The 20,389-nt window shown below is 39.3% G+C and overlaps 1 protein-coding gene across 3 annotated transcripts in view; it reads left to right on the forward strand.

Moving 5' to 3' along the window:
• The window catches only part of UVRAG (UV radiation resistance associated), a 328,846-nt gene that overhangs the window by 149,657 nt on the left and 158,800 nt on the right, over positions 1-20,389 (forward strand). For all 3 annotated transcript variants that reach the window (XM_070803925.1, XM_019975249.2, XM_070803924.1), the window contains one exon: positions 14,520-14,646. In XM_070803925.1, coding sequence (XP_070660026.1) covers positions 14,520-14,646 — 127 coding nt within the window. The remainder of the gene's footprint in view (positions 1-14,519; positions 14,647-20,389) is intronic.

The following is a 20,389-nucleotide window of genomic DNA, read 5'->3' on the forward strand; positions in this document are numbered from 1 at the left end:
TTGCCATTTGCTATTGATACACATTCTTAAATGTTGTTATGTTATACATCATTTTAATGTGAATGTCTTGCTTTATGTTTTTTGCTAGTGAGTTATTACTTGTTGTTTATTTTATATGGATTTTAGACTTTGCAAATGATGTTAGACAAAAAGCAAAATTGAGCAATTTTCCTATTTGAGTTCAAAATGGGTCAGAAAGCAGTGGAGACAACTTACAACATCAACAGCGCATTTGGCCCAGAAACTGCTAACCAACATACAGTGAAGTGGTGGTTCAAGAAGTTTTGCACAGGAGATGAGAGCTTTGACGATGGGGAGTGCAGTGATCGGCCATCAGAAGTTGACAGTGACCAACTGAGAGGATCACTGAAACTGGTCCTCTTACAGCTACACAAGTAGTTGCCCAAGAACTCAACGTTGACCATCCTGTGGTCATTTGACATTTGAAGCAAATTGGAAAGGTGAAAAAGCTTGATAAGTGGGTGCTTCTTGAGCTGACCACAAATCAAAAAATTGTCATTTTGAAGTGTCATCTCTTATTCTATGCAACAATGAACTGTTTCTTGATCAAATTGTGATATGTGACAAAAAATGGATTTTATGGGACAACCAGCAATGACTAGCTCTGTGGTTGGACCAAGAAGAAGCTCTAAAGCCTCCCCAAAGCCAAACTTGCACCAATAAAAGGGTCATGGTCACTGTTTGGTGGTCTGCTGCCTCTGTGATCCACTGCAGCTTTCTGAATCCCAATGAAACCGTTATATCTGAGAAGTATGTTCAGCAAATCAGTGCGATGCACTGAAAACTGCAATGCCTGCAGCCAGCACTGATCAACAGAAAGAGTCCAGTTCTTCTCTGAGACAATGCCTGACCTCACATTGCACAACCAACACTTCAGAAGTTGAATGAATCGGGCTGTGAAGTTTTACGTCATGTGCCATATTCACTTGTGCTCTAGCCAACTGACTACCACTTCTTCAAGCATCTCAACAACATTTTGTAGGGAAAATGCTTGTATAACCAACAGAATGCAGAAAATGCTTTCCAGGAGTTAACTGAATCCTGAAGCAAGGCTTTTTATACTTTATACTACAGGAAAAACAAACTTATTTCTCATTGGCAAAAACGTGTTGATGGTAATGGTTCCTATTTTGTTTGAGAAAGATGTGTTTGAGCCTAGTTACAATGATATAAAATTCAGGATCCAAAACCGTAATTACCTTTACACCAACCTAATATTTAACTTTTTTTCCACTTAGCATGTTTATAATAGTGGGCTTCCCAGGTGGCTCGGGGTAAAGAATCTGCCTGCAATGCCAGAGATCTGGGTTCAGTCCTTGGGTGGGAAAGATTCCTTGGAGGAGGGCATGGCATCCCACTCCAGTATTCTTGCCTGGAGAAACCCCATGGACAGAGGAACCTGGTGGGCTGTGCTCCATAGGGTCACAAAGAGTCAGACACGACTGAGCAACTAAGCACAATGCATTTGTAATAGTGACTTTATGGTCTGTGTCTGATAACTTTAACATCTGGGTCATCTCAGAGTTGGCATGTGTGGATAGTCTTTTCCCAAGAGAATGAGTCACGTTTTCCTGGCTTTTTGTGTATTGGGTAGTATTGCACACCCTGGACATTGTGGATGTAGTTTTGTGGAATCTCTGGATTTGGTTGCTTTGCTTCAGATATTAATGTTTTCATTTTAGTTTGCATTTTAGTAGGTAGTTAACTTGGTTAGGCTCAAACTGTCATGCCTGCAGTGGACATTGCCTTACATTTCAGTTCAGTACTCTCATCCTTAGGCACAGCCGCTCTCTGTTGTCTCATGCCTATATGATTTAGGATTCAGATTGAATTTAAAAAAATTTTGTTTATTTTTGGTTGTGCTGGGTCTTTGTTGCTGTGCTTGGGCTTTCTCTAGTTGCTGTGAGTGGGGGCTCCTTCGTTGCGGTGCACGGGTTTCACATTGTGATGGCTTCTCTTGTTGTAGAGCATTGGACATGCTTCAGTTGTTGCAGCACACGGGCTCAATAGTTGGGGCTCCCAGGCCCTAGAGTATGTGGGTTTATGTAGCTGTGGCTCATGAGCTTTACTTGCCCTGCATGTGGCATATGGGATCTTCCCAGATGAGGGTCGAACCTGTGTCCCCTGCATTGGCAGGCAGATTCTTATCCACTCTGCTGCTGCTAAGTCGCTTCAGTCGTGTCTGACTCTGTGCGACCCCATAGAGGGCAGCCCACCAGGCTCCCCCATCCCTGGGATTCTCCAGGCAAGAATACTGGAGTGGGTTGCCATTTCCTTCTCCAATGCAGGAAAGTGAAAAGTGAAAGTGAAGCCGCTCAGTCGTGTCCGACTCTTAGCGACCCCATGGACTGAAGCCCACCAGGCTTCTCCATCTATGGGATTTTCCAGGCAAGAGTACTGGAGTGGGGTGCCATTGCCTTCCCCACTTATCCACTCTACCACCAGGGAACTCCTCAGATTGAATTTACACAGAATTAGGGGTGTCCCATTCTCCAGATTCCTCCATTCTGGTGACCTGGATTGCCTAATTTCTTTTCTCTCCTTCCTCTTGACAGAATGATAATTGTCTTTCTGTTGGTGTTTCACTCTCCGAGCAAAGTAACAGAAAGAGGGCATTTACCCCGAGTGTCACCAGGTTCTGAGTTTATCCCCAAATCTGCCTGCCACTGATCAATCTTTAGAACCCTCGAATAGTAGCTTTTTGCATTTTACCTAGCATCTATAGCAGTTACTTGCAGGAGGACCAGTTTGTTAGGTCAAACTTATATTTTGTTAAACTTTGTTATTCTCTTATATCAAAAGCAGAACTCCTTATGTTTTATTATTATGTATATATTTGCTTTATCTCCTTGGTCTTCCCTGGTAGCTCAGCTGGTAAAGAATCTGCCTGAAATGCAGGAGATCCCGGTTCAATTCCTGGGTTGGGAAGATCCCCTGGAGAAGGGAACAGCTTCCCACTCTAGAATTCTGGCCTGGAGAATTCTGCAGACTGTATAATCCATGGGGTTGCAAAGAGTTGGGTACGACTGAGTGACTTTCACTCACTTCACTTTATCTTCTTAGCTGGACCTGGGTTCTAGGCCTGGTATTGCTACTGAGTCTATGAGATTAATGGGTTGGATTAAATATTTTCTAAGGAAAATTTTACACTTCTTAGTGGTTAAGTAGGGATAGGTACAATAGAAATAACCTGTAAATGACATTTTGAAGCAAATTTGTTAACTTACAGGACAACTGCCATAGATCTAAAACTTTTTTTCAGGTTGTTAACTGTTTCCACTTTTGGTGGGAAAACTAATACAGATGAATAATGCCCTAAATCACTCAAGTCCCCTTTATACTCTAAAAATTTTAGAGATCTCAAAGAATTTAGAGTATATCTATTCATAATGTGTGGGTTAACAAAAGACAGCTGAATCTGTACATTTACTTCTGCAGTCAGTCTGTTGTGATATCACAGATCTTACTCTGGAAAACTCAACTATACAATTATGAGAAAATGAGAGTGAAAAAGGGAGATAGCAGTTTAGTAGTATTATGAAAATATTTTTTATCTCACAGACTCTGAAATGGTCTTTTAGGAACCCTCATGTTTCTTGGACCCTGCTTTGATAACTTTTGCCTAAGCCTTTTTGGCTCCAGTGTAATCTACGAGAAGAAAATTGTCTAATGTGTCATTTACAGATTGGTCTGTCATTCTGAAATGAATCTTTAACATTGCCCATCAGTATCTTTATAATGATGCATAAAAAGGAGTGTGTGTGCTTACAAATAGATGGATATATCTGTGATTTTCAGATTACAGTGTTGTATAAAAACACTAATATCCAATTAAAAATGATGTAGTAGAAATACACTTATGACTTCTGTGCTTAGAGTTAACAAGTAAGTAGAACACAGAAACCCGTTAGAAGATACTTATGGAACATTAAGATCTTTTAGTGCTTTGGTTCATTTGAAAGGAAGCAGACTCATATTCCACTTGGGTGGGGTTTGTTTATTCATCAGAAATGAGAGCCAACAATCCTGGTTTTGAATGACTTGATATATTTCTGTAAATGGGCCAGTTTTTGCACATGGACTATGACACAAACATACCATTCACATGCCTTCCTCTATTAGTTTAGTATTTAGACCAACGTGTACCCTTAGTTCTTTGATTCTAATAAACATAACCCAGTTTGAGCATGTACCCTGCAGTAAGAGCAGATTAACTGTCCTACCTATGCGTATCCTTGTGTTCTCCGAAGAGTTGTTTTTCTTTTCTAGTTTGTTCCTCTACATAGGTAGAATCTAGTTTACATATTTTGTAGAAAAATTCAGGTTAAGGAAAATGAGCACTCTTTAGAGAAAATGATTGTTCCTAAGAATTTATATAGTTTTTCCCTCAGTGATATGAAAACACTGATCTCTCCACTGGATTACCAAAGACACCCAGATTGTTTCTTGATCATAAGTGTCCTCAGTGGGTTTTGGCTTTTGTTTTTACAGGGAGTTGGCAAAATGGCTTTGGTCTCCACTTAGACCCAAACCCTTAGAAAGCAGAAACCACTTCTCATTTATCTAAAAAAACGTAGTAGGCCCTTTGTAAATATTATGATTTGTTCAGAAAAAAAATTGCCTAGAAATGTCTTGTATTTCATAAAATTTTCCAGTCAAATGTAATAATAATGATTGGAAATAAGCTTCACTGCTTATTTTCTTGGCTTGAATGTCTTTAAGAGATGATCATACCATCTGTTTAGAATCAGTATTTCAGAGATGAGGAAGAAAGCATTTTGGGTGAGAGACGATAGCTGTAGTTTCCACACAATTACCAAAAGTCATTTTCCATGCCCATTGCCCCAGCAAGGCCATACCAGTACTCATCTCACTGAGTACCCGCGCTTTCTCATTGTCTTGGAATCAAATGGAGATGCTGAGTTTTTTCTTTTAAAAGTTTTCCACCAGCTCATCCCAGGGCTCAGTAACCTATTCAGTTTACTGAATTAATTTTGTATCTTCTCCCCATTAAAATTTTACCTAGTATATGACTTTGGAAAAGGACCGTTTAGTTAAGAATTTTGTTATAGAAAACCATGAAAACCATATTCTTGACACTGGATAAAGACTTAAGAGAGAAGGGCACATACATTCATAGTGTGGTGATAGTGTGTGAATGCAAACATGTGCAGGCAGATATATGTTCATTGTGGGGGTAGGATTTCACATTTTATCTGAAAGCAAATTCTGGCAGGATATTTGAATTAAAAGGGAGGCAGAGTTAAGTTTAAAGCATGATTTTATAGGTTTAAAAAGGAAATATTTTATGGAAAGATAAATAAGCAAACTTAATTTAGCAGACTTAATTGATTCTTTGGTAGAATGTATCTGGGATTTGTTTTATGAAATGAAGATTCAGTAAAATTGAGTTTTTTGAAGTGCAGTTCTATCACTTTTTTAAAAAATGAATTTTGTGTTTTAGAGTAGTTTTATATTTACAGAAAAATGGTGCAGAAAGTACCGACAGCTGCCCCTCCCATTTCTTTTGTTGTTAACATCTGTGTTAGAGTGGCACATTTGTTACTGTTGTTGAATCAATAGGATTCACTCTATTGTATAATCCTGAGTTTTGACAAATGCATAACGTTTTCACCTTTACAGTGTCATACAAAATCGCTTCACCGGCCTAAAAATCTCCCACAGTTCACCTGTTTATCCTTTTCTCCTTCCCTCATAACACCTGGCAACTGCAGGTTTCCACAGTTTTGCGTTTTTTCAGAATGTAACATCAGTTCAGTTCAGTTGTTCAGTCGTGTCCGACTCTGATCCAGTGGACTGCAGCACACCAGGCTTCCCTGTCCACGACCAAGTCCTGGAGCTTGCTCAAACTCATGTCCATCAAGTCAGTGATGCCATCCAACCATCTTATCCTCTGTCGTCCACTTCTCCTCCTGCCTTCCATCTTTCCCAGTATCATTTTCCAGTGAGTCAGTTCTTTGGATCACGTGGCCAAAGTATTGGAGTTTCAGCTTCAGTATAACAGTCCTTCCAATGAATATTCAGGACTGAATTCCTTTAGGACTGACTGATCAGATCTCCTTGCAGTCCAAGGGACCCTCAAGAGTCTTCTCCAGCACCCCAGTTCAAAAGCATCAGTTCTTCAGTGCTCAGCTTTCTTTATAGTCAAACTCTCACATCCATACATGACTACTGAAAAAACCATAGCCTTGACTAGACAGACTTTTGTTGGCAAAGTAATTTCTCTGCTTTTTAGTATGCTGTCTAGGTTTGTCATAACTTTTCTTCCAAGGAGCAAGTGTCTTTTAGTTTCATGGCTGTAGTCACCATCTGCAGTGATTTTGGAGCCCAAGAAAATAAAGTCTGTCACTGTTTCCATTGTTTCCCCATCTGTTTGCCATGAAGTGATGGGACTGGATGCCATAATCTTCATTTTTTGAATGTTGAGTTTTAAGTCAACTTTTTCACTCTTTCATTTTCATCAAGAGGCTCTTTAGTTCTTCTTTGCTTTCTGCAATAAAGGTAGTGTCATCTGAATATCTGAGGTTATTGATATTTCTCCCGGCAATCTTGATTCCAGCTTGTGCTTCATCCAGCCCAGCTTTTTGCATGATGTACTCTGCATATAAGTTAAATAAACAGGGTGACAATATACATCTTTGATGTACTCCATTCCCAATTTGGGACCAGTCTGTTGTTCAATGTCCGGTTCTAACTGTTGCTTTTTGACCTGCGTACAGATTTCTCAGGAGGCAGGTAAGATGGTCTGGTGTTCCATCTCTTGAAGAATTTTCCACAGTTTGTTGTGGTCCACATAGGCAAAGGCTTTGGCGTACTCAGTAAAGCAGAAGCAGATGTTTTTCTGGAATTCTCTTGCTTTTTCTATGATCTAATGGATGGCAATTTGATCTCTGGTTTTTCTGCCTTTTCTAAATCCATCTGGAACATCTGGAAGTTCTTGGTTCATGTACTGTTGAAGCCTGGCTTGGAGAATTTTGAGCATTACCTTGCTAGTATGTGAGATGAGTGCAATTGTGCAGTAGTTTGAACATTCTTTGGCATTGCCTTTCTTTGGGATTGGAATGAAAACTGACCTTTTCCAGTTTTATGGCCACTGCTGAGTTTTCCAAATTTTATGGCGTATTGAGTGCAGCACTCAGTGTAACAATGTAACATAGGAATGTAACATAGTTGGGATGATATAAGATGTAGCTTTTTCAGATTGGTTTCTTTTACTTCATTTCAGTTCAGTTCAGTCTCTCAGTCCTGTCAGACTCTTTGTGACCCCATGAATCACGGCAGGCCAGGCCTGTCTGTCCATCACCAACTCCAGGAGTTCACTCAAACTCGTGTCCATTGAGTCGGTGATGCCATCCAGCCATCTCATCCTCTGTCATCCCCTTCTCCTCCTACCCCCAATCCCTCCCAGCATCAGGGTCTTTTCCAATGAGTCAACTCTTCGCATGAGATGGCCAAAATATTGGAGTTTCACCTTCAGCATCATTCCTTCCAAAGAAATCCGAGGACTGATCTCCTTTAGGATGTACTGGTTGGATCACCTTGCAGTCCAAGGGACTCTCAAGAGTCTTCTCCAACACCACAGTTCAAAAGCATCAATTCTTCGGCACTCAGCTTTCTTCACAGTCCAACTCTCACATCCATACATGACCACTGGAAAAACCATAGCCTTGACTAGACAGACCTTTGTTGGCAAAGTAATATCTCTCTTTTTCAATATGCTATCTAGGTTGGTCATAACTTTTCTTCCAAGGAGTAAGCATCTTTTAATTTCATGGCTGCAGTCACCATCTGCAGTGATTTTGGAGCCCCCAAAAAGTAAAGTCTGACACTTTTCCACTGTTTCCCCATCTATTTCCCATGAAGTGATGGGACCAGATGCTATGATCTTCGTTTTCTGAATGTTGAACTTAGCTCTATTCATTTAAGGTTCCTCCATGTCTTCTCATAGCTTTTCATAGCTCATTTCTTTCTTTTTTCTTTTTGCTGAATAATGCTCCATTGTTATTGGATATGCCACAGTTTATCTTTTAACCTTTTGAGGTATATTTTGGTTGCTTCCAAGTTTTAGCAGTTTTGAATAAAACTGTTGTAGACATTTATGTTTAGATCTGTGTGAACACAAGTTTTCAGCTCATCCGGGTTAATATCTAGGAACACAGTTTTTAGATCATTTAGTAAACCTATGTTTAATTTTGTGAGGAACTGCCAGACCATCTTCTAAAATGGCTATACCGTTTTGCATTGCCATCAATCAACCATGAGTGAAAGTTCCTGTTGCTCCACATCCTTGCAAACATTTAGTATTGTGAGTATGTGCAATTTAAACCATTTTAATAGTCGTGTGAGGTGAAGTGAAGTGAAGTCGCTCAGTCGTGTCCGACTCTTTGCGATCCCATGGACTGTAGCCTATCAGGCTCCTCTGTCCATGGAATTCTCCAGGCAAGAATACTGGAGTGGGTTGCCATTTCCTCCTCCAGGGGATCTTCCCAACCCAGGGATCGAACCCAGGTCTCCTGCATTGCAGGCAGATGCTTTACCGTCTTGAGCCACCAGGGAAGCCCCAATAGTTGTGTAGTGGTATCTAATTGTTGTTTGAGTTACAGTTCCCTGATGACTTATTATAGTGAGAATCTTTTCATATCCTTATTTACTTTATTATGCTTTTTATATGCCCTACATCTTCTTTGATGAGGTTACAGTTCAGATTGTTTGCCTATTTTTTAATTTGGTTGTTTATTTTTCTGTTGTTGAGTTTTTAGAGTTCTTTGCACAAAATCCCATGGATGGAGGAGCCTGGTAGGCTGCAGTCCATGGAGTCGCGAAGAGTCGTACACGACTGCGCGACTTCACTTTCACTTTTCACTTTCATGCATCGGAGAAGGAAATGGCAACCCACTCCAGTGTTCTTGCCTGGAGAATCCCAGGGACGGGGGAGCCTGGTGGGCTGCCGTCTGTGGGGTCGCACAGAGTCGGACACGACTGAAGCGACTTAGCAGCAGCAGCACATTTTGTATTCTGTTCCTTTATCAGATAATTGGTTTTCAAATATTTTCTCCCAGTCTGTGGCTTCTCTTTTCATTTTACTAATAGTCATTTTTGCAGAGCACAAGTTTTAATTTTAATGAAGTACAGCTTAACAGTTTCTTCCTTCATGGCTCATTGGTGATGTATGTAGAAAATCAGGAGAAGGCAATGGCACCCCACTCCAGTACTCTTGCCTGGAAAATCCCGTGGACGGAGGAGCCTGTTAGGCTGCAGTCCATGGGGTCGCTAAGAGTTGGACACGACTGAGCGACTTCACTTTCACTTTTTACTTTCATGCATTGGAGAAGGAAATGGCAACCCACTCCAGTGTTCTTGCCTGGAGAATCCCAGGGACGGGGGAGCCTGGTGGGCTGCCATCTATGGGGTTACACAGAGTCGGACACGACTGAAGCGACTTAGCAGCAGCAGCAGCAGTAGAAAATCATCTCCGAGCCTAAGGCTACCTGGATTTTCTCCACTGTTATCCTTTAAAAGTTGTGTAGTTGTAGTAACTTTTATTTCACATTTAGATATGTGATTGATTTTGAGTTAATTTTTGTGAGACGTATAAATCTGTATCTAAATTCTTTATTTTGTTTTTGTTCGTTTGTATGTGAGTGTCCAGTGGTTCCAGCACCCTTTGGTGAAAAGGCTACCCTTTCTCCATTGAATTGTTTTTATTCCTTTCTCAAAGATTAGTTGGGGACCATATTTCTGGGCTCTGTATTCTGTTCTGTTGATTTGTCTGTCTCTTCTTTTGCCCATACCCAACTGTCTTAATTACTGTAGCTTTATAGTAAGTCTTGACAGAAGATGCCCATGGATGGAGGAGCCTGGTGGGCTGCAGTCCATGGGGTCGCGACTGAGCGACTTCCCTTTCACTTTTCACTTTCATGCATTGGAGAAGGAAATGGCAACCCACTCCAGTGTTTGTGCCTGGAGAATCCCAGGGACAGTGGAGCTTGGTGGGCTGCTGTCTATGGGGTCGCACAGAGTCGGACACGACTGAAGCAATGCAGCAGCAGCAGTGTCAGTCTTCCTACTTTGTACTTTTGTTGGTGACTCTGGGTTTTTTGCTTTTCTCTTTAAACTTTATAATCGGTTTGTTGATATCCACAAAATAATTTGCTGGAATGTTGCTAAATCTGTAGATCAAGTTGGGAAAAATTGATATATCTTACTAGTATCTTCCTCTCCATGAACATGGATATTCTCCATTTGGGGCGGTGTCTCCTTTGACTACTTTCTTTGGATTTTTGTAGTTGCCTTCTTGTAGCTCTTCTACATAATTTGTTAGATTTATACCTAAGTATTTTATATTTTCACGCTAATATAATCGATGCTGTGTTTTTAATTTCAAATTCCCATTATCCTTTGTTGTTATGTAAGAAAGCAGTTGACTTTTGTGTATTAAAACTGTGTCATGCAACCTTGCTCTTAATAATCACCTATTAGTTCTAGGAGGTTTTAGATTGGTTTTTTGGTTTCTTTTTTGTTGTTGTTGTTGATTCTTTGGAATCTTCTGCATAGACAGTCATACCGTCTGTAAACAAAGATGATTTCATTTCTTCTTTCCCAGTATATATATCTTTTATTTCCTTTTCTTCCCTTATTGCTTAGCTAGGACTTTCAGTACATGCAGTGGTGAAAGTGGGGAACATCCTTGTGTTGTTCTCCAGCATAGGAGGAAAGCATCTGGCTTCTCACCATTAAATATTTTGGCAAATATTAGTAGGTTTCTTGGCAAGTATTCTTTACTAAATTGATGAAGTTCTTCTTTACTTCTAGTTGAATTTTGTTGCATGCTTTTTCAGTACCTATTGATATGGTTATGTGGTTTTTTTCTTTAGCCTGGTTGAAGTGGTAAATCCATTAATTGATTATTGAAAGCTGAACCTTTGTCTTATATACTTGGAATACAGTTCATTTGGCCATGGTATAATTCTTTATATATATAGATTTGATTTGCCAATATTTTGTTTGGGATTTTGCACCTACGTTTATGAGAAATATTGGTTTGTAATTTTCCTTTCTAGTGATGTCTTTGATTTTGATGTGAGGATGATGCTGGCCTCATAGAATGAGTTAGGAAGTTCTTCTAGAACTTTTGGGAGAGATTTTCAAAAAATGGTATTATGTCTTATTTAAATGTTTGGTAAAATTTATCAGTAAAACCATCAGGATTGGTGCTTTACATTTTTGAAGGTTATTAATTATTGATTTAATTTCTTATATATAAGAAATTATATATATATATATATATATATATATAAATCTACCATAACTACCAAAACTCACACTGGGAGAAATAGATAATCTGAATAGAAATACATATATACATATATGTGTGTGTATGTATATACTATTTCTCCTACTGTGAGGTGTGTGTGTGTGTATACCTGTGTGGATTTTCTATTTCTCCTAGTGTGAGTTATGGTAGATTGTCTTTCATGGAGTTGATCCGTTTCTTCTAAGTTATCAAATTTATGGGCATAGAGTTTTTTTTTTTAATGTTTTTATTTTTTTTAACTTTACAATATTGTATTGGTTTTGCCATACATCAAAATGAATCTGCCACAGGTATACATGTGTTCCCCATCCTGAACCCTCCTCCCTCCTCCCTCCCCATACCATCCCTCTGGGTCGTCCCAGTGCACTAGCCCCAAGCATCCAGTATCGTGCATCGAACCTGGACTGGCAACTCGTTTCATACATGATATTTTACATGTTTCAATGCCATTCTCCCAAATCTTCCCACCCTCTCCCTCTCCCACAGAGTCCATAAGACTGTTCTATACATCAGTGTCTCTTTTGCTGTCTCGTACACAGGGTTATTGTTACCATCTTTCTAAATTCCATATATATGCGTTAGTATACTGTATTGGTGTTTTTCTTTCTGGCTTACTTCACTCTGTATAATAGGCTCCAGTTTCATCCACCTCATTAGAACTGATTCAAATGTATTCTTTTTAATGGCTGAGTAATACTCCATTGTGTATATGTACCACAGCTTTCTTATCCATTCATCTGCTGATGGTTTTTATAGTATTTTAAATTATTCTTTTAATGTCCATGAGATCATTGTGATGATCCTTCTTTCATTTCTCATATTAGTAGTTTCTGTCTTTTCTCTTGGTTAGCTTGGCTAGAAGTTTATCCGTATTGACCTTTTCAAAAACATAGCTTTTGGTTTCATTTACGTTGTGATTTTCTTCCTGTAATTTATTCTATTTGGAGTTCTCTAACTTCTTGAATCGGTAGATTTATTTTGCCTAATTTGGAAAATTTGTAATCATTATTTCTACAAGTACTTTTCATTTTTGCCCACTTTCTACTTTCCTCCTGGTACTTGATGATACAAATTGGTAACATTCTGCAGATTCCTGTGATTCCGTTCATTTGTATCTCTGTTGTTTAAACTGGGTAGTTTCTATTGTTCTGTCTTGCAGATTAAAGATTCTTTTCTTTGTTTCCTACATTCTTCTTTTGAGCTCGTTCATTGAGTTTTTTAATTTCAGTTCTTAGGTTTTCACTTTCTGTATTGAGATTTTCTAATTTTTTTGGTCAAGATGTTCTGTTTTGTTTCAAGCATGTTCTTAATTTCTTTTTTCAAATTAGTTTTTATTGGAGTGTAGTTTATTTACAGTGTTGTGTTAGTTTCTGCTGTACAGCATAGTGAATCAGTTATACATATATCCACTCATTTTAAGATTCTATTCCCATATAGGTTCTTAATTTCTATTGAAGCATTTTTGTGATAGCTACTCTCAGATCTTTGTCAGATAATTATATTTTCTGTTTGTCTCAAGTGTTGGCATTTGTTGATTATCCTTTTTTATTTACTTGACATCTTTGTAGTTCTTAATATCATGAGTGATTTTTCATTGAAACTTGTACATTTGGGGTATTATATTATGAGTCTCTGGATCTTATTTAAATCTTCTATTTTACCTGACTTCCTCTGACACCTCTGGTAGAGGAAGGAAGAGCAACCATCTCATTACTGCCAAGTTGGGGTAGAAGTCCAAGTTCCCCAAGAAGCTTCCGTTGACACCCATGTGGCAGAGGTGTGTGTGTGGGGGGGGTGGGGGGGAGTGTTTCTGTGTGTGTGTGCACACGCAAAAGGAGTTGATAGTGTTGATTAAGGGTGGGAGTTCTAACTGCCCGTGTAGATGATAGGGTGGTTTCAACACCACTGCATAGTAGTGAAAGCTCTCTCTACTTGGCTGCCTCTGATATTACCCAGTAGGGAGGAAGAGGGTTACGTTGTTACGCTGTTAGCAAGGCTCCAGGCTCTCCTTGTGGTGTGGCTTGGCTAGTTACTGTTTGGATGGGTTGAAAACACCAGGTCCCTACTTGGGTTTCTCCAAAATCTGTGGGTTATTAGAGCACCTTTAGTTTAGCTTGGTAAGAATGGAAATCTTTTTTCTGTGGATTTGCTTATTTTGGAAATTTCATATAAATGGGAGTCTGTGGCCTTTTAAAACTGGCTTTTTTTCAATTAGTATAATGTTTTCAGGATTCATCCATGTTGTAGCATATATCAGTACTTCACTTGTTACTGCCAAATAGTATTCCTTTGAATATCCACCACATTTTATTTATCTAGTCATCAGATAGTGCACGTTTGGCTTGACTTCATTGTTTGGCTGTTATGAGTACTGCTGCTCTAACAGTCATATTCACATTTTTGTATGGACATGTTTTTAACTCTGTTGGGTGCAACTCTGGGTCCTAAGGTAACTCTGTGTTTAACATTTTGAAAACTGTTTCTTTATTATTGTTTTTAATTCAATTCAATATCAGTCTAATTTCTAATTCCAGTAGGGCTTTTAAAAAGAGTTGAGTTGTTTTTTTGGCTGTGGTGTGTCTTCCTTCCTGTGTGCAGGCTTTCTCTAGCTGCAGCGAGCCAGGGCTACTCACTCGCTGCGCTGTGCAGGCCTCTCATCGTGGTGCCCTCTCTTGTTGCGGAGCACGGGCTCTAAGGCACATGGGCTTCAGTATCTGTGGCTTGTGGGCTCCAGAGCATGGCTCAGTAGTTGTGGCGCATAAACTTAGCTGCTCTGAGGCATGAAGGGACCAGAGATTGAACCAGTGTTCCTTGCCTTACAAGGCAGGTTCTTAACCACTGAAACACCAAGGAAACCCCTTTTTTTTGTTATTAACTTGTGTCATATTGCATTGTGGTATCAGGAAAGAGGCCTGAGATATTTTATAGTGTCTTTTAGAAAGAACTGTTCCCAGACTTTAGATTTATTTCTAATCTGCATTTTGCTTACATCTGTATTCATTCCATTAAAATGACAGATGCTGATAATTAAATCACTCAAGAGATCTATAAGTTACATGAGTATTAAAGTGCTTTAAACCACTCACATATGAAATATTGTGCATGTTGTTATTCAGTCATAACTTTTATATTCATAAATTTACCTGTATTTTTAATTATTTAGAAAAAAGAAAGTGAGTGCCTGCAATTAAAAATTTTGGTGCTTCGAAATGAACTGGAAAGACAGAAGAAAGCTTTGGGACGGGAGGTAGTCTTGCTGCATAAAGAACAAATTGCATTACAGGACAAAGGTGAGTGAAAATACCTTACAAACTGCCTAGCCTCCACATTCAGTAATTTTCCTTTTTCACCGTGGGCTTAAATAGTCATCTTTATAAGTTTACTAAAACAAATTTTAAAAAAATTTTTGAAGTATTTTGAAATTGGTGCATAAAGTGTACATATGCACACACACACACACTTCACATTTTCAAATTGAACACACCTGCATAAGCAGAATCTCCTGTCAGGAAACAGGCATTATAAGGACCCTGGAACCCCAGAAGCTTCATGTTCTCTTCCATTTGTGGCATCTCTAGCCAGACATCCTGCTACCTTAACTCCATATACCATAGGTTGAGTTTGCCTGATTTTGAACTGTATACAATAGGAGTATATAATATGTACATTTTATGTGTTGGCTTTCAACATTTTTGTAAGATTCATCCCTACCTGAACGTAATGTAGTCTTAGTTATTTTAACTGCTGATAGTATTCCACTGTACGAATATGAATTTATTTAATCTTGCTTTTGGCATTTCATTAATTTCTAGTTTGGGACTATAACAAATAATGCTTCCTTGAATGGTATAGTACATGCTTCTTAAAGGACATTTTTAAACTGCATTTCTTTCGGCTATAAACCCAGGAGCAGAATTACATAGCCATAGGATACGTGTATCTTCAGCTTTAGTAGGTTGTGTCCAAAAGTTTTCCAAAGTAGTTTTGCCAGTTTGCGTCTTTTCCATCCAGCAATGTATCCTGCATCCTTGTTGGTGTTTGATACTTTCTGTTTTTGTATTTTAGCTTTCCTGGTGGGTATGTTGTAGCGTCCTCTTGGAATTTTAATTTTTCTTTCCCTTAAGACTAATGAAGTTGAACACTATTTTGTGTTTCTTACTGATTGGGAATACTCCTTTTGAAGCATCTGTTAAAGTAACCCCCCACTCTGCTTTTTTAAAAATTGGTTTGCGTAATTTTTTGTGTTTTTTATAATTTTTAAAATTTATTTATACTGTAAGCTAATTATATATTTATAATTCAGTTTATACTATAATCCAGTATTCTTGCCTGGAAAATGCCATGGACAGAGGAGCCTGATGGGCAACAGTGGGTTTGCAAAGAGTCAGACACGACTGAGCGACTGAGTGCACACGCACATAATTAAACTGACTCTATTCTAATTATTTTATGACATAAGAAAATTATAAAAAGTTTTTTAAACAGCTCTGCTGCTTCTGCTGCTAAGTTGCCTCAGTCATGTCGGACTCTGTGCGACCTCATAGACAGCAGTCCACCAGGCTCCCCTGTCCCTGGGATTCTCCAGGCAAGAATACTGGAGCGGGTTGCCATTTCCTTCTCCAATGCACGAAAATGAAAAGTGAAGTCACTCAGTTGTGTCCAACTCCTAGCGACCCCATGGACTGCAGCCTACCAGGCTCCTCCGTCCATGGGATTTTCCAGGCAAGAGTACTGGAGTGGGTTGCCATTGCTTTCTATGTTCAACAGTCTATTAAACAGCTCTATTGAGATTTAACTCATATACCAAGCAGGTCATTTAAAAGTGTATAAATCAGTGTTTTGGTGTTTATTCATAGGGTTGTACAATGATCACAATATGTCTCTTCTAAAAGAAACTGTGTACCCATTAAACATTGATCCACATGCCCCCTTTCACAAATCTTAAGTGAGCACTGATTTGTTTTCTTTTTCTATAAATTTGTCTTTTCTGTACAATTTTTATAAATGGAATCATACAATATGTGGTCTTTTGTAATCAACTTTTTTCATTTAATGTAATATTTCAAGGTTCATTCATGTTGTAGCATGCATCACTACTTCTTTTTTTAAAATAAAATTTAGTTACATGGGTATACTACATGTTATTTGTACATCTGTCCATTGATGAAAATTTGGATTGTTTCCATTTTTTGCCCTTCTGAATAATGCTTCTGTGAACATTCATATCTAAGTTTCTGTAGGGAAGTATGTTTTTATTTCTCTCGAATATACCTGAGAGTAGAGTTGCTAAATCCTATGATAACTGCAGTACTTCAGACTTTTACATTATTATTGTATTTGTTATGGTGATCTTTGATGTACAGTTTTAATTGTTTAGGGACACCACAAATCACACCCATATAAGACAATAAACTTAATAAATGTTATGTATGTTCTGTTTTACTGACTAGCCATTTCCCTTTGTCCCTCCCCTGGAGTCTTCCTATTCCCTGAGCCACAATAATACTGAAATTAAGTTAGTTAATAACCTGACAGTAACCTCTAAATGTTCAAGTGAAAGGAAGAATCGTATGTCTGTCACTTTAAATCAAAAGTTAAACATGATTATGTTTAGTGAGGAAAGCATGTTGAAAGCCAAGATAGGCTGAAAGCTAGGCTCTTGAGCCAAACAGTCAAGCTGTGAATGCAAACAAAAGTTCTTGAAGGAAATTAAAAGTGCTACTTCATTGAGTACATGGATGATAAAAAGTTAAATAGTTGTATTGCTGATATAGAGAAAGTTTTAGACTAAGGTCTGCTTAGAAGGTCAAATCAGTCACAATATTCAATTAAGCCAGAGCCTAATCCAGAGTACTCTTGCCTGGAAAATCCCATGGGCAGAGGAGACTGGTAGACTGCAGTCCATGGGGTCATGAAGAGTCAGACACGACTGAGCGACTTGACTTTCACTTTTCACTTTCATGCATTGGAGAAGGAAATGGCACCCCACTCCAGAGTTCTTGCCTGGAGAATCCCAGGGACGGGGGAGCCTGGTGGGCTGCCGTCTATGGGGTCGCACAGAGTCGGACACGACTGAAGCGACTAAACATCAGCAGCAGCAGTAATCCAGAGCAGGGCTCTAACTCCCTTCAATTCTTTGAGGGCTGAGAGAGGTGAGGAAGCTGCAGAAGAAATGTTTGATGCTAGTAGAGACTACTCCATTAAGTTAAGGGAAGAGGCTGTCTCCGAAATATAGAAGTGCAAGGTGAAACAGCAAGTACTGATGTAGAAGCTGCAGCAAGTCATCAAGAATATTTAGTTAGATAATGAATGAAGGTGGCGACACTAAACAGCAGATTTTTTAGTGAAAACAAAACATCCATATTTAATAAGATGCCTTCTAGGATTTTCATAGCTAAAGAAGAGAAGTCAATGCCTAGCTTTAAAGAACAGGCTGACTCTCTTGTTAGGAGCTAACACAGCTGGTGACTTTAAGTCAAAGCCAGTGCTCATTTACCGGTGTTGGAGAAGACTCTTGAGAGTCCCTTGGACTGCAAGGAGATCCAACCAGTCCATTCTGAAGGAGATCGGCCCTGGGATTTCTTTGGAAGGAATAATGCTAAAGCTGAAACTCCAGTACTTTGGCCACCTCATGCGAAGAGTTGACTCATTGGAAAAGACTCTGATGCTGGGAGGGATTGGGGGCAGGAGGAGAAGGGGACGACAGAGGATGAGATGGCTGGATGGCATCACTGACTCGTTGGACGTGAGTCTGGGTGAACTCCGGGAGTTGGTGATGGATAGGGAGGCCTGGCATGCTGCGATTCATGGGGTCGCAAAGAGTCGGACACGACTGAGCAACTGAACTGAACTGAAGCTCAAACTACCACACAATTGCACTCATCTCACATGCTTATAAAGTAATGCTCAAAATTCTCCAAGCCAGGCTTCAGCAATATGTGAACCATGAACTTCCAGATGTTCAAGCTGGTTTTAGAAAAGGCAGAACTAGAGATCAAATTGCCAACATCTGCTGGATCATCGAAAAAACAAGAGAGTTCCAGAAAAACATCTATTTCTGCTTTATTGACTATGCCAAAGCCTCTGACTCTGTGGATCACAATAAACTGTGGAAAATTCTGAAAGAGATGGGAATACCAGACCACCTGACCTTCCTCTTGAAAAATCTGTATGCAGGTCAGGAAGCAACAGTTAGAACTGGACGTGGAACAACAGACTGGTTCCAAATAGGAGAAGGAACATGTCAAGGCTGTATATTGTCACTGTGCTTATTTAACTTATATGCAGAGTACATCATGAGAAACAACTGGATTGGAGGAAGCACAAGCTGGAATCAAGATTGCTGAGAGAAATATCAGTAACCTCAGATACGCAGATGACACCACCCTTATTGCAGAAAATGAAGAAGAACTAAAGAGCCTCTTGATGAAAGAGGAGAGTGAAAACGTTGCCTTAAAGCTCAACATTCAGAAAACAAAAATCATGGCATCCACTCCCATCACTTCGTGGCAAATAGATGGAGAAACAGTGGAAACTGTGGCAGACTTTATTTTTGCGGGGGGCTCCAAAATCACTGCAGATGGTGACTGCAGCCATGAAATTAAAAGACGCTTGCTGCTTGGAAGGAAAGTTATGAACCTAGACAGCATATTAAAAAGCAGAGACATTGCTTTGCCAACAAAGGTCCATCTAGTCAAGGCTGTGGTTTTTCCAGTAGTCATGTATTGGACTATAAAGAAAGTTGAGCCCAGTGGAATTGATGCTTTTGAACTGTGGTGTTGGAGAAGACTCTTTGAGAGTCCCTTGGACTGCAAGGAGATCCAACCAGTCCATCCTAAAGGAGATCAGTCCTGAATGTTCATTGGAAGGACTGATGCTGAAGCTGAAACTCCAATATTTTGGCCACCTGATGCGAAAAGCTGACTCATTTGAAAAGACCCTGATGCTGGGAAAGATTGAAGGCGAGAGGAGAAGGAGACGACAGAGGATGAGATGGCTGGATGGCATCACTGACTCAATGGACATGAGTTTGAGTAAACTCCGGGAGTTGGTGATGGACAGGGAGGCCTGGCGTGCTGCAGTCTGTGGGGCTGCAAAGAGTGGGACACAACTGAGCAACTGAACTGAACTGAAATCCTAGGACCCTTAAGAATTATGCAAAATCTACTCTTCCTGTGCTCTATAAATGGAAAAAGAAAGCCTAGAAGACAGCACCTACCTCTGTATACAATATAGTGTACTGAATATTTTATGCCTACTGTTGAGACGTATTGCTTAGGAGAGAAGATTTCTTTCAAAATATTACTGCTCATTTACTTTCAAAATATTACTGCTCATTGATAGTACCTGGTCACATGAGAGATCTGCAGTTGTTGCAGAAATAGCCAGAGAACTTGAATTAGAAGTGAAGGCTGAAGATGTGATTGAATTGCTACAAGCTCATGATAAAAACTTAGATAAGGTGTTACTTTTTATAGATGGGCCAAGAAAGTGGTTTCTTGAGGTGGAAACTGCTCCTGGTGAAGATGCTGTGAAGATTGTTGAAATGACAACAAAGGACTTAAAATATTATGTAAACTTAGTTGATAAAGCAGCAGGGTTTTTTTCTCTTCTCTCAGAAACCACTATCCTGGGCTGCCTGTTACCCAGAAACTGAGACTTGCCGCATATACTTTTGTATGATTTCTGTTTTAGTTGTTTATAGTGGGAGGGTAAATCTGATACATGCTAATCCATCATTCAGAAACAATAGTCTTTTTTCTGTGCTTTCTCACCTCTTTGCTTGTTATAAGAACATTGCTTCTCTCTGCTTGGTTCAGTTATTTTGTTTCTTCAAAGACATGCTTAAATATGACCTCTCTTTTGAGGCTTTCTTCTGCTTCTTCCAGAAATTTCTTTATCCCTCTTCTGTATCCCCATAGTATTTTTGATGTTGCCTTATTTTACCAATTAGTACGTTTGAACTTTGAGGGCAGAAACTTGTCATTTTTATATTAGCTTCCTTCTTATTGCCTAGGTTAGTGCCTTATATGG

This window comes from Bos indicus, chromosome 15 (assembly GCF_029378745.1).
Source record: "Bos indicus isolate NIAB-ARS_2022 breed Sahiwal x Tharparkar chromosome 15, NIAB-ARS_B.indTharparkar_mat_pri_1.0, whole genome shotgun sequence".
NCBI lineage: Eukaryota > Metazoa > Chordata > Mammalia > Artiodactyla > Bovidae > Bos > Bos indicus.